Source organism: Chiloscyllium plagiosum, unplaced genomic scaffold, assembly GCF_037043375.1.
Source record: "Chiloscyllium plagiosum isolate Xiang-an unplaced genomic scaffold, Cpla_swu_hap1 HiC_scaffold_21, whole genome shotgun sequence".
Classification (NCBI taxonomy): Eukaryota; Metazoa; Chordata; class Chondrichthyes; order Orectolobiformes; family Hemiscylliidae; genus Chiloscyllium; species Chiloscyllium plagiosum.
Genome location: NW_028270159.1, coordinates 8722809 through 8737920, shown reverse-complemented (window position 1 = coordinate 8737920; position 15112 = coordinate 8722809). Strand labels below are relative to the sequence as shown.

At 40.7% G+C, this 15112-nt stretch overlaps 1 protein-coding gene across 5 annotated transcripts in view; it reads right to left on the bottom strand.

The window, feature by feature from the left end:
- Nucleotides 1-6168: 6168 nt before the first annotated feature.
- The window catches only part of prrc2b (proline-rich coiled-coil 2B), an 82652-nt gene continuing 73708 nt past the window's right edge, over nucleotides 6169-15112 (bottom strand). For 4 of the 5 annotated variants that reach the window (XM_087998215.1, XM_087998218.1, XM_087998216.1 and 1 more), the window contains one exon: nucleotides 6169-14173. In XM_087998215.1, coding sequence (XP_087854341.1) covers nucleotides 13976-14173 — 198 coding nt within the window. In that variant the 3' untranslated portion in view covers nucleotides 6169-13975. The remainder of the gene's footprint in view (nucleotides 14174-15112) is intronic. The other variant, XM_087998219.1, reaches the window with a different exon arrangement.

Genomic DNA, 15112 nt, shown 5'->3' with positions numbered 1-15112 from the left:
GCCGGCGAGAGGCAGGCAGTGAGGGAGGGGGCGGGGCTACGTGCTGAGGTCATCAGAGACGTGTCCCCATGGCAGCCATGTCCTCATAGTAACTCCACGCCCCATGGCAACCTGGTCCCCATAGTTACCCCCATCCCATGGCAACCTGGTCCCCATAGTTACCCCCATCCCATGGCAACCTGGTCCACATAGTTACCCCCATCCCATGGCAACCACGTCTCCAAGGTAACCCCTGCCCCTTGGCAACAATGTCCTCATTGTAACCCCTTCCCAATGGCAAGGGTCTCCATCGTAACCCCTGTACCTTGGTAACAAAATCTCCATAGTAACCCACCCCATGGCAACCATGTGACAATGGTAAACACAACCTATGGCATCAGTCACCCATGGTAACCCCAGTTCAAGCAAACTGTGCAGCTATTTTAAAGGGAGATTGTTAACTGTGATTTGTGGATAAAATGCATTTAAGCTTGCTGCAGAGATACTGGGGGTGTGTATATTCCTGTTGTTTTTTTATTATAAAGTGTAGAATTTCACAAGAAAGAGGTGATGGAGTGATCTCTTGGAATGGCTGGTATATATAGTAGTTTCTGACTATGTGGGAACAATGCTCCCACTCCATTGCAGCTGAGAGCCTTGTCATCAAGTACAAGGTGCTCTCAGTGTTTGCTGTACGTGGTGGAGTTCTGGCCCATTTCCCACTCCGGCACCATGCTCATCACCCAAGCCGTTTTCCACTTTAGCTGGAAGCCTGTGTCCGGATTGGCCACATCTGCAAGGACACAACATAGAAACCTAGAAAACAGGGGAAATATTCTAAGGAAACATTACACTCAATACCCGGACACCCACTGTCACTACATGCTGAGGAACCCCAGTCTCCAGTGAAGGATGGTTTTGGTCATGTTGCCTGAGAACTAGTCAGAGTAATTGGACTGTACCTTGTCAGCTGTTCTTCGTGGAGAAGTTGATGCAGAAAAGCACACTGACCAGAAGTCCAGTATACAGTGGTCAGTGTGTCCTCAAGACCCTGAGGGAAAAGGAGGTGGTAGATCCTGTTGAATTGTTCCCAGAGCAGATCATCAAAGTAACTTGGTTGAAAGTTCTGATGTAGACATTCCATCAGTAAGACATAGCTTGGCTCCTTGGAAGAAAGCCCCTACCGTATACCCTTCCAACATATCTGGAGTCTCAACCTTCTGCAAATTGCCTTTGACATGGCTGAGACGGGGGGAGAGAACTGTTCTGGAATGTGCCTTTGGAAAGGAGGTCTGGGGAGGAATGCAGTGTATCCCATGACACAGGACTTGTACTTCACAGGCTGTTTTCAGGTACACGTACTGAGACAAACATCAGCTGTACCTGGACGGCCATCAACTCAGGGAGACGCTCTTTGGTTTGCCCAAATCTTGCAGGTGCAAGGTGTTGTTCAAGTGTTGCAGACTGGATATACCAAGGACCAGGACTGCATGCTGATGGATGCACCAAAGTTTGGGGCAGATGGGCAGAATTTGGGTGGGAAAAGGTTACTATCGACAGCAATTCAGTCTGAAAGGCTGAAAACTGCAGAAACTCTTGAGCAGCTTGTCTTGCTCAAAAAAACTGGTGTGAACATCAAGGGTTTTGAAAATGTACAAAGACTGAGAAAAATGTTAAATCTATTGCATTTTCCATAATTTCAAATTTGAAATATGTAGCCCTCAGGTTGTTTACACATTAAAATTATAATTACATTGAGGGGAACATGCTATATAATGTTAGGAGACCGTACAAGGAAGGAACCAAGTTGGCCATTCGGCCCATTGAATTTGTTTTGTCATTTTAATGAGATCATGCTGATCTGATAATCCTCAAATGCACGTCCCTGCCTGGTCCCCATAACCTTCGATTCCCTTACTGATTAAAAATATGCCTATATTCTTAGTGGCCAGCCTTGATAGCTCTCTGCCCCCCTGAGAAGAAATTCCTCCGCATCTTTGTGTTAAATAGTTGACCCCTTCCTCTGGGGTTGTGCCTCTTGGTCCTAGATTCACCCACAAGAGTAAAGAACCTTTCTGCATCTACCCAGTCAAGTCCCCCAAGAATCCTGTATGGTCCAATGAAGTCACCTCATTTTTCTAAACTCCAATAAATAACATGCCTAACCTTCACAACCTCTCATAAGAAAATTCCTCCAATACTGGGATCAAGACCATAAGATTTAGGAGCAGAATGAGATGCTTCAGCCCATTAAGTCTGCTCTGCCATTCAATCCTGCTTGGTATGTATCTCAATCCTATTCTCCTGCCTTCTCCCTATAACTCTCGATTCCCTTACTCGTCAAGAACCTGTCTGTCTGTCAGAAAGACACTCAATGACTTGGCCTCCACAACCCTCTGCGGCAAAATGTTCGGCAGATTGAGCACCTTCTGGCAAATCTCAGTTCTAAAGGGTTGTTCATTCACTCTGAGATTGTGCCCTCGGGTCCTAGTCTTTCCTACTAGTTGAAACATCTTCTCCATGCTCACTTGATCCAGGCCTCTAGGGGATTCTATGTGTTTCTATGAGATCCCCCTCTGCCTTCTAAATTCCATCAAGTACTAACCAGAGCTCTCAACCACTCTTCCTCATATTCCTTACATGACAAGCCCAGGATCATTCTTGTAAACCCCCTCCAATAGCAGCACATCTTTCCTTAGGTACGGGGCCCAAAACGTCTCACAATATCCCAAATACGGCCTGATCAGAGCCTTATGCAGCTTCAGCAGTACATTCCTGCTCTTACATTCTTGTCCTCTCCAAAAGAATGCTAACATTGTAATTGCCTTCCCAACTGCGAACTGAACTTGCATGTTAACCCCTACAGAATCCTGAACTAGGGCCTGCTTTTTGCTTCAGAGTTCTGAAGCCTTTCCCTGTTTAGAAAATAGCTTATACCTCTATTCTTTTTACCAAACTGCATATCCTCTCACTTTCTCACGTTGTATTCCATTTGTCACTTCTTTGCCCACTCCCCTAGCCTGCCCAATTCCTTTTGCAGCTTCCCCACTTTGTCAACACTAACTGCCCCTCCACCTATCTTTGTGTCATCTACAAACTTAGCAACAACACCCTCAACTCCAGATCATTCATGTAAAACATGAATTAACTTAGTGAATCTTCTCTGGACTGCCTCTAAAGCAGTTTATCTACCCTGAGATAAGAAGATCAACACTGTTCACCATATTAATAGGTATGGGCTAACTAGTGCCTTGTATAATTTTAGCCAGATGTCTCAACCTTTATAAATCAATTCCCTTTGAAATAAAGGCTAACCGTTTAGTTTGCCTGCAGAACTTGTATATTAGTGTTTTGTGATTCATGCAGGAACACCCCTGAATCCCTGGGCTGCAGCCTTTCACTAATTAAATAACTTACAGCTCATTTCTTCCTACCAAAGTGCAGAACTTCAAATTTTCCCCACATTATATGCCACCTGCCAAATATTTGCCCACTCACCTTAACCTGTCTATGTCAATGTATCGCGCCTCACATCATCCTCACCCAGTCATAGAAAGAAAGCAGTTTGGCCTATCATGTCTGCACCATTCCATTTTCATTTCTCTACCTATTTTTGTTTCACTTGTAAACTTGGTGACACTTCTATATTTTACATAACTATGACCCCAGCACTGATCCCTGTGGGACTCCACTAGTTACAGGCTGCCATCCTGCAAATGTCCCCTTTTATCCCTCTGTCATCCAATACCTAGCAAATCCTCGATCAGTGCTAACACGCTGTTCCCAAAACTGTGTTCCATGTTTAACATTTCTTGGAGTGCTTAAGTTTTAAAATATCGCGAGTGGTTTATTTAAAATAAATCACTGAAAGTTAACTGTGGGCATTTTGTTTTAGCAAGGGTCCCAAGAAATCACATCACTGTGATAACTGCTTGCCCTGTTGGTACTGCTGGAGCTATCTGAACGGTGACTGGATGGAGGATGAGTTGGTATATTTGGAAGACAAGAAGTCTGCGAGGAAGGGCTACTCAGCTGATCTCTCCTACCTTTCATAAAGAATACCCTCTTATTGAGTTTGGAGTGAAATCTTCCTCTTCCCCTTCTGAGTGATTGGAGGTACAAAGCAAGATTGTATTTCCTGAGAAAGTTGTGTCTGCAAGACTCCATTTAAGGTTCCAAGCAATACAGCCACCACGTTAAGTGAGTGGGGAGCAGTCCAGTAGTCGGAGTGTAATATAGGAGAATTTGAAGTAATTGTTTTAAAAAAATGTTTTTAAAAAAAAAGCAGGGTATTACCTAAATAGAAAATGACTGTGGTACTCCAAGATGTAGGGCTTGAGTCACAAAAAGTTAATACGCAGGTACAGCTAATGATCAAGTCATCCAATAGAATGCTAATCATTATGAGAGGAATTGAACAAAAAGGCAACAGGGCACTGGTGAGACTATATCTTGAATAATGTGTTCAGCTTTGGTCTCCTCACTTAGGGTCGAGAGTGTGGTGCTGGAAAAGCAGGTCAGGCAGCACCCGAGGAGCAGGAAAATCGATCTTTCGAGCATAAACCAACATCGATTCTCTTGCTCCTCAGACGCTGCGTGACCTGCTGTGTTTTTCTAGCACCACACTCTCGACTCTGATCTCCAGCATCTACCGTCCTCACTTTCTCCTCATTTAGGGAAGAACGTAAATGTGTTGGAGGAGGTGTTCAGAGGACGTTTACTTGATTGATACCTGCAATGACATAGGAGGGAAGGTTGGACAGTCTGGGCTTGTTTTCACTGGAATTTGAGTATTGGTTCGAGGGATATAAACAAAATCCTGAATGGGCATGACAATCTAGACTTAGAAATAGTGTTTGCTTTTGTGAGTTAATTAAGAATTAGAGTTTTTTTTTAAATTGGTGTCACCCTTTTAGGACAGAGATGAGGAATCTTTTCTCAGAGGATTGAGAGAGACTTGGAACACTGCATCAGAGGATCATTGCATATTGTTAATGTGGATTCCTTTGACTAATGAGAATATAAGGTAATCAAAGGTAGACAGGAATGTGGAACTTGGAACACAGATCAATCAGCCATGATCTTATTGAATAGAGCAAGCTTGAGAGGCTGAAAGGCCAACTTCTGTTCCCAATTCATAGTCCAGTCTTTTCAGTAACTTAGCTTCATTTCGATTTCTGAATGATTTGATATAGTTTTACACTGCAAGCCTCTTAATCCTTGATTCAGTTTGCAGTATTTGTTAGCTTTTAAATAAGAATTTAATCAGGGTGCAACTCCAAATGTGCTTCATGATTGGATTTTATAGTAGCAAATAGAATCTTACTGTAAAATGCCAACTTGTTGCCTATTTGCCCCCACCTACAGCAAGTACTTGTTGCAGAGTTGGAGATTGAGTGAACAGATATGAACTTGCACAGTGCTACAGATATTGACCTCCTTATCAATTCATATCACAGTGAAATAACAGAAAAATGTGTTGGGGCCAGTAGACCAACCATCATAGGTTATATTTACTGTCAACATGTAGGTGACTTGATAAGGACCACGAGAATTGGACCGAACATAGCACTGTTATCAAAGTGGAAGAGTTTCTGGAGGACATGTGACTGTACATTCATGGATCTGCTGTCCAAACAGCCTGCACTTCATCGACACAAGAAAATAAAAAAGATGAGCTTTGCAGTGAAAGGCAACTGAAGCCTCTGAAGACTGATATAAATTTAGAATTGATTAAATCAATGTTATGAAAGCATTTACTCTGTATATTTAAACTCCGACAAATGCTCAGGCCATTGTATCAAAATTAATTCTGCCTTCATTACAAAAAGGGTGAGCCGTAGCACAGAAGAAACCCATAGTAAGATGCAACTACCATAACATGCTCACTAGTCTTCAATATGGCCATGCTTCAGGATAGATGATCCTCCAGATCAATCTAAGACTCAAAATTACAAGCCATAAGCTGTAGTGCTGTAACCTCTCTCCTGCAGAGGATATAGTAGGCAAAACGTAATCCCAAAGGTGATCTTGGTTACTCGGTCAGTGTTAATATCACTCTTTAGTTCTGTTGTAGGGATGAGAAAATACCAAGTTATCCAAGTAGGCAAATAAAACAATAGGAATACAATAAGCAGGAATAGACTGCACAGAAATCTGAGACGCCAAGAAACACAAGACAAGGGGAAATTGTATCTGCAGAAATGTTACATTGTTCAAGGAATGAAGCCAGCAATACAAAAAGACAAATCCTTTTTAGCCTAACAAACAACTAAATTAACTTAATTTTGAAACAGTTACATTCCAAAATGCTCGACAGCCAGAACTGGCAGAACAATAATCCAGCTTCAAATAAATTACTCACTTAGTAATGTTGAAAATAAGCTCAAGGAAAACCTTTGTCCTATGGCTCAATGTTCAACTTTCCTCAGTGGTCCTTAAAATTCACAGATATACATAAATAAAACAAAAAGGGAGTCTGGTTTAGCTATTTAAGGAAGAGAGAGAAGCTGCACAGGTCATTCCAAAGTGCTTTACAGCCAAAGTGCTGGCAAGCTTCTACAAAAGAAACTTGGAACTCAGTTCAATATTAAGAGTTTAAATAAAGATTCACCACTGAACAAAACAAAGTTTGGCACACATTGTACAATCGATGTGGAGATGAGAGAGAGAGTACGGAAAAGACACATTAGAATATGGTTCAAGAAATGATGGACTTCAGCCATGCAGATAGATTGGAGATGCTGGTGTCCCCCTACTTATAAAAAAAATTGAGAGGTTTGATAGGCGTTCAAAATCACGAGAGGTCCAGACAGAGACAGAAAAACTAGTTTGATCATCAAGAATCAGAGAAGACTGGTGTCAACTGACTGGCAAAACTTAACTGTGACATTAGGAAAGATGTGTTAATGCATTAAGTGGTGAGGATCTGGAATGCACAGTCTTGACACTGTGGTGCAGTGTGGCACATTGAGATTCAATTGTGAATTTCAAAACTGAACTGAAAAAACATCTAAAAAAAGAAAATTTGCAGTGCTACAGGGAAAGGATGGGGGAGTAGAATTCAGTGGCTCCTGCAGAAAGCTGGGGTGGACATGACAGTCTGAATGTCCTCTTGCTGCACTGTAGCCATTCCATGAAATACCAAAAGCCCTACCTCTCACATTCAAAGCTCTGCTTCAGAAATTGTCCAAGCCTCCTCCCTTACCTGAAAAGATGCAGCATTGCTACCAAAGCCCTGTTCTCAGAAATTCTGTCTCTATGTTCCTCAGTTCAAATCCTTCTTCAACTTCAAAAGCTTTCCAAAAACAGAGGTCATTGTTGATCACTTCCCCAAACCAGTCTATGTGAAGTGCCATGGGACATTTGACCATGATACAGACACCGTATAATAATCTGCATCAAACTTAATGCATCTATTCAATGTCAAAAATGGATTGGGGGTCTGCTTGCTTAGTTGGCTGAACAGCCAGTTTGCAACGCAGTGTGATGCCAACAGCATGAGTTCGATTCCTACACCAGTTGAGTATGCTGTTGGTAGAACCGTCGCTGATTCTTCAGCGTATTTGTTTTATTCTTTTATCAATTTTAGTTTTGAGCTGCGAACTGAGAATTGTGAGCTAAAGTTGACTTTGGGACTGTTGCAACAGCTTGTGTTCAAAGGAAAACAGACCAAACAAGCTTTTGTTTTGTTCAAGAGGCCCAGCCAGGAAGTTAATTGCAGGTTGGCTCCTGATCAAAAGTTTCTGGAGACACTTTGTCACTGGGGAAGAGCATTACGTTTAAACAGATCGCAGATGAGGTCAGTACCTGGGAACGGGTTCCAGCAAGTCTGGAGAAAACCTTATATTCAAGCAGATGGCAGATGTTGAATGGTAACAGAGACCTTGTGGAGGAGATGATCAGTTGTCAGGAAGTGGTCAGAGTTCGAATCGGGTTTTGAACTAGTGTCTTCTATGAAAAAGGGATCTGTCTGTTGATGCTACAGGGTTAAAATTTGAAAGCTCTTCACCTAACCTCGCTTCTCAGCTCCTGGAAGTTCAGGGAACAGAAATTCAAGTTATAAGTATTACTGCCGTTTTCTGAGTAAACCAATGGACAACTTCAGAAAAATCAACTAAGAAACCATCATTTAACGCTGTGAAATTGCGCATCAAGAAAACCACTTACATAATCCGGCCAGTTTTGTTATTTTCTTCTATTTATCTCTTAGCTGTATTTAGGAGACAGTGAGGAGTGCAAATGCTGGAGATCAGAGTCAAAAAGTGTGGAACTGGAAAAGCACAGCAGGTCAGGCAGCAACCAAGGAGCAGGAGAGTCGACATTCTGGGCATAAGGCCTTCATCAGGAAGGGCCCGAAACTTTGAGACCCCTGTTCCTCGGATGCTGCTTGACTTGCTGTGTTTGTTCAGCACCACACTTTTCGACTCTTAACTGTGTTTGCCTGTCTTTTGTGTAAATGAGGCAGAAAACAAAGGGTTTTGGATTTCTCGCATAGACAAATTAATTATTTTGTTTAATTTTGCTCTACTAAAGTTACTATTGTTAATAAATTGCTAAATGTTTTAATTAAGATACAAACTGGTGAATGGAAATAATTATTTGCAGAATCTGGGATTGGTTATTTAAAAATCTGTTTAGAAACCACTGGGGTCAATTTTGAGAGTCTTGAAGGTTTTAATTTCACTTTGCTGCAAGTTGAAATTCTGATTTGGTTCAGCTGTCTGCTTCTGTGTTGTAACACCATGCAGGGCTCTCCTTCCTCTCACCTGAGTTGTGGTGATCCTCAGGTCAAACCACCATCAGTTGTCTTTCTTTAATGAGACAGCAGCCCGATGGTCCAGTAGGACTATAACAACTTTACCTATGTTAAAAATACTACACCTAATAGTAATGATGTCCACTGCCATTTTAATCAAACACACTGGAACGAAAAAAGATAACACTTTATTTGGTCATGTGAAAAAAGCATCAGCTGCTTTATTTAAATAAACCAGATCCTTTCATATGGAAAGAGCTATTACAAATCACATATTTGAAAGGATAAACAATAGGTACTGAACTGTAAACCAGAGGCCAGCACACACTCAAACAGTTCAAGCCTCATTAATAAATAACTCCTCAGTGTACACAACATATCCACTGTCTGTCCTTTCAAATATCAAATCTACACGAAAAAAACAAGAATAGATAAGGCCAAAAGACTAAGATGCACGTTTCTGGTTATAAACAAACAAAATGTTCCATGTAAATGTCTATCAAGCAATCTTTTCAGAGCTTCTAACTCTTATTGGAATAGAAGTCGAACTTTATAAAAAAAATATAAAAGGATATAGAGCTGGGGACCAGAACATTCGTAAGATATATAACACATCAGGGAAGTGTAGAGAATGTAAAAATGTCTCTGCTTCCCATCCTATAGCAGGTTTTGATATGAATTTGATTAATCTAGTCATAAACATAAAAAAAATCAACTATAATACACTTCTCCCTTTCTGGCTGAACAAGCTTTTCTGAAAACAAAATAAAAAAAATCATTGAACTGACAAAGGTAATATGTTCAGCACCACAACAGGGGCATACACATTATGACAATGTTGAAAGTGAACCTGCATCAATTAAAATCATGCTGAATATCTGCACTGCACAGGATGCAACAGTAACACACAAGGTAATTGAGGGAGATCTTTTCCTCCCATTGTGGAAACCCTCCTCTGAAAATATCCATGGATTGTTTTGTTTCACAGCAGTATAATTACCGCACTGTCACTGCCTGGAAATAACTCTTGTTAATTGAGCCACTGTACATTATAAAATCAAAACAATTAAAAACTTTAACTACATAATGCTGTACAATATTTAAGTCATTCACTTGACAGCAAAGAACTAAATCAGACACTTTGCAAGGGTTAGTTTAGGAAGGTACAAGCCAACAGATTTCTGAAAACGTGCACATGTCTTTTGGCCCCACCATTACACAGAGTTGTCAGACAATATATAAATAATTGATCACTGTGAAACATACCCTTTTTGCTGGCATATTTCTGCACATCAGTACATATTAAATAATGTAGTGTTCAGAAGAGACCATTGATTCAGAGGAAGAACTCTTCAGTGGGACAGTTTCACTGATTACACGAGCACTCCGAGCAATGCATTAGGGGATATCTATTTTGTAGCAAAACCATTGCCCTTTATAGGGAAAGTTTTTTTTAAAATGTGAAAGGAATCTGTTTTCTTTTATTTAGTCTGCTCGCCATGTTGAATCTGAGGTGAATTATTCCTGCTTAAACAAAAAGCGAGGAGCAAGCCACAGGTTCCCTATCTACAATAATGTCAGACAGTAGCACAAAACAGTTGGGGACTGGCAGCTGTATTGTGGGCTATGGGAGATGAACATCACCCACTTGTTGGCTAGACTGCGACACAACACACACACACACACGCACACAGTGGTGCTTAGGGTTTCAGTGGCAGAAGCTCAGAGACAGAGTCTCAAGCAGAGCATCACAGATCTGTTCATTAGTACTGTAAAAGAAAATAAATCCGTGCGAAATCCTTAAAGTTGTGGAAAAAGCCCAATTAAAATGGGTTACAATGCCAACAGCACACAACTAAAAGAAAACAGACAACCAACTGGATGGCCAAGGATCCAAGTTCCAGAGCTGCTTGCCACTTCACTCCTTGGGAATGCACCTCAGTCGACACATCACTCTCTCTCTTAGGAGGAAGGGAGCAAAAGAAATCAAATATAACACAAGTGTCTGCACTCAGGTTACAAGTGCTTCTTGTGCCAATTGAGCAAAAAGCTTTACCAGAATTGTCATGGAGGGCTTTACAATTTCAGATCACTATGAGCCATGAGCAAGTTTGCTTTCCCCATTTAAAACCTGCAATTCAAACAAACCGTTTTGCCAGAACACAGATGACACCATGTCTACCCGAGCTCTCAGTTAAGCTGCACAGGGAAAGAGCACCATTGCTACTTTCTGAAGCTACAATAAAAATCATGGTGAAGACAACCTCATTTCACAGGCGGTGGCTGTGTCTCTCAACTAAAACACCAGAATCTTTAGGGAGAATCAACAGGCTGATTAACAATGACCTGCAGATGAGTGATCAATAGGCTAGCTTTCGACAAGAGGAGCCCAGGTGACCAGCTCAGGCTCTTGCTGACTCCTCAACCCAATTGAAAATTACTTTTTTCTTTGATGTTCTTGCAAAGTCAATTTCAAAGTAAATACTAAAGTCAATATTCTTAAGAAGCTGACGAACTTGCCAAATTTATAATCTATTGTAAGATCCTGGTCCTTCTAGTTACCCAAGTACTGGTTAATTTTGCCACAATTAATTTCAGCATTTCACAAACATGGTGGGAAAAGATATTAAATTTTAGAGTCACAAAAAAACATCTACAAGAACAGATTAGAGTTAGAATGGCACTGAATGGGGGTTCTGTAAAAATAGGGGAAGACACAAGCAACTCCATTTCTCCTCTCCCACCTGAGAAAAACAAGCTCAATGTGAAAATTATAATCGTTTTAAAGGAAGTCTTGTCAATTGGGCTCACAAACTGATAGATTTACAAAGTTATTCACCCTTTTGTTTGGGCTCTTACCAACCACATGATTCACTGTCTCCTATCTGACCATCTTCCCTTTTCTCTAATTACACATCATCTGTCGCAGGTACTTAAATGACCTTCAGCGACACAGCTTTGTACAATGTTGATCGACACTATATGGAATCCGATGCAGCCAGCATTAGAAGACATTAAGTTTAGACAATCATTAAAATGTTAAATTGGACTTTCCTCATTAGTGCTTGAGGACTAATCATGTTAAAGGAATTACTTTAGTGACAGTCCTGATTAAGTCCTGCAATTTTACTTTCCAAATTTAATAACTATAATCAAATATATAAAAATTATAATTTGATACAACACCAAAGAAAAAGTGAATTGGTAGCTTCCATTTCAGTTAAAATGTTAACTGTTCTGCCAACCTCTGTCACACATTCCATCTGCATTGACAACTTGGACATAACCTGTGTCACACTTGAAAACAAAGGACGCAATTCAGTCTAGAGAATGTCTGCAGTTTTGAACTGTTGTTGCAGAGTTCAGCGTGGCGCTATATTTAGTTATATGCATCAGAAAATCTTGGGATGGCCTATTCCTAACAGCTAGAAGTTCAGCTGAGACACAAACATGAACTTACAGCAGCACTCTGAACCGTTTGGTGGCAGCAAGTTACTGGAACAGCCCCGACCAGAGGCAGGAGCCCAGGTGAAACGTAGCGCACAAATCACATTCAATAGTACAATGTAGTGCTAACTCCAACCCAGCAACAGTGTCAAATAGACCAGTTTGTACCAGTTTGGTGGTGGCAAGTAAGCTGAATTAATTCCTCCCACTAAGTTTGATTTTTACAATAGAGGGCAAATGTCAACACAGATCACTTAGCAGAATACCACTGTGGAACTTCAATCCTTGGATTCTAAATTTCATGACATGGGATTCAGTTGCTTGCAGACAAATGGAGGACAAAATTCATGTTGGATGTGCGCTAGAGAACAATGTACAGTGGAGTGTAAAAATCTAAATACCAAAGATAAGGAAAGTTTACCCTTAACAGGACTATCTGCAGTAGTCCATTAATACTGATGTTAAAGTTGCCAAGTTATTGCAGGAGCCCAGAACTACATATGCACATTTATTTACTGTATTTATCCACATGCATTATACAGGTCATGACTGAAAGCATGGTACTACCTTTAGTAAATGAGTATCTATTCCTTATTTGGTGTCATGCTTCTTCAGGAAAGGATTCTTGATTTGCAAAGTCTCTCTTCTCAAAGTAGTCACATGAACCTCTGTGCTGGATTAGAACCATTTATATTTTACACTTTAAGAAAATACGTGTTAACGGCCAACTTAAAATGGTTCAACTGTCTATTTTGGATATACAGTCAATGACTCCATAACCCATTCTTAATTGTTTTAGGGCAAAGTGTATAGCATGAAGTGGTTCACACAGTCAACAAACTCTCAGGATAGAATTAATCCGTTTATCAAAATTGCAGGCAAGCGAATTTGGGAGTCAATTTCAAAATAAAAAAGTGAATTATTATTATTGATATTTTTGTTGCTGCAGCATCTCAATGGTGCACACATGTGCAAATGAATAGCAAAAGACTACGCAATGAAGTAATCTCACAGCCACCATTCTGTCAAGTGTAAAACGTCTGCTGTGATTGTAATTTAATACTGTTAAATATTGTGCTGTACTGTTGAACATGTACAAAATGTGATGCTTTCAAAACCTGCTACTGTAGAAGTTTAACTTGTCAGTAACGAACAAGCTGAAACAACTTATCCTGAACAGCCTTACTTCTCATACAGTGTGCCCAAAACAAATATAAGTGGATTATTGAGTGACAACCTACAGCTGTGTTCACCTGCATGAATGTCATAGAAATATATTACATATGCCACCATATTTCTGATTTTTGTCCCCCATTCATAAAGTAACTGGTCACTTAAAGTTAGGTAATGCATCAGGTTTTGATGCAGTGACATCAGGCACACCACACTGTATAGGAAAGGAAAACATGGCAACATGCCAACAGTCAGAACTCGAATACATTGCTCTGTATAGCCAGACTACACCACTTCAAAAGGATGCTCTCTTGCCTTAGTGGGGTGGAAATCCTGAATTCAACTGTGTAAGAGTTATTCTCCAATGAGTAGTACAAAAACCTCCAAGAGTTCACATTACCTTGCACTGGTATCCGTTTAACTCTCTGCTTTGTCAAGACTGAGCAGCAAATGAAACATCAAACCTTTTTTTAAAAAAATGAAGTCTTAGCATTCCAGAAGTCCCAAGTCCATTCTGATTTTTATATATAGATATATATCATTTTTTTTTAAACTGCAGGGGATCATTATGCTTCCCCCATCTTCCACTTTAATGTCATGGTACTCGACTGGTCCAATTCAAACAGCTCTCTCCTGTGTCACAGCCTCACTGGCTGGGTCCTGAATATTCGGCACATTTAAGCTTGGGCTCTCTTCTCCACGATCAGCAATAGTGGTGCCTGGTTCTATTTTCTGGCCAAGGTTAGCGAGCTTTCCCTGCTGATGCTGCTCAAAGAACTTCTGGGTTAACTGCAGCACTTCAGCCCTCTGTTTAGCCTTCAAAAATAAATTTAGGAGGCTTTTAGAATACTACTATAAAAATGCCCAGCTCACAAATGACAAAAGATGCGGATTTGAACTGTTCTTTTTTGGAATCGTGCACTCTTCAATTTGACCATTTTATACAACGTCAGATGATATTTGTCAAGTTTACAGTCAGTTAAAAGGCAAAAATTGAACATGTGAGATTTCAGATTTCTGCCTGCAAGTGAGAACAATCCTGTGGGGGGGGGGAACACTATTTTATTTTAGTTTGGTTTAACAGGACGTTGATGAGACCACTTTTGGAATACTCCCTAGTTCTGGCTGCCCTGCTACAGGAAGGATATTTTTAAACTGCAGAGGGTGCAGAAAAACATTTACAAGGATGTTGCTGGGAATGGAGTTATAAAAATAGATTGGATAAGCTGGAACTGTTTTCACTGGAGCATAAGAGGTAGAGGGGTGACCTTACAGAGGTCTATTAAATCATAAAGGCATAAATAAGGTGAATAGCAAAGGCCTGTTCCCCAGGGTAGGTAGGGGAGTTGAAAACTAGAAAGTATAATTTTAAGGTGAGAGGAGAAACATTTAAAAGGTCCTGAGGGGCAGGTTTTTCACACAGGTGGTTTGTGTGTGGAATGAACTGCCAAAGGAAGTGGTAGATGCAGGTGCAGTTGCAAAATGTAAGACATTTGGACAGGTACATGAGTAGGAGAGGTTTAGAGGGATATGGGGAGAAAGTGAGGTCTGCAGATGCTGGAGATCAAAGTTGAAACTTTATTGCTGGAACAGCACAGCAGGTCAGGCAGCATCCAGGGAACAGGAGATTTGACGTTTCGGGCACAGGAAGGGCCTGTGCCCGAAACGTCGAATCTCCTGTTCCCTGGATGCTGCCTGACCTGCTGTGCTGTTCCAGCAATAAAGTTTCAACTTAGAGGGATATGGGCCAAGTTC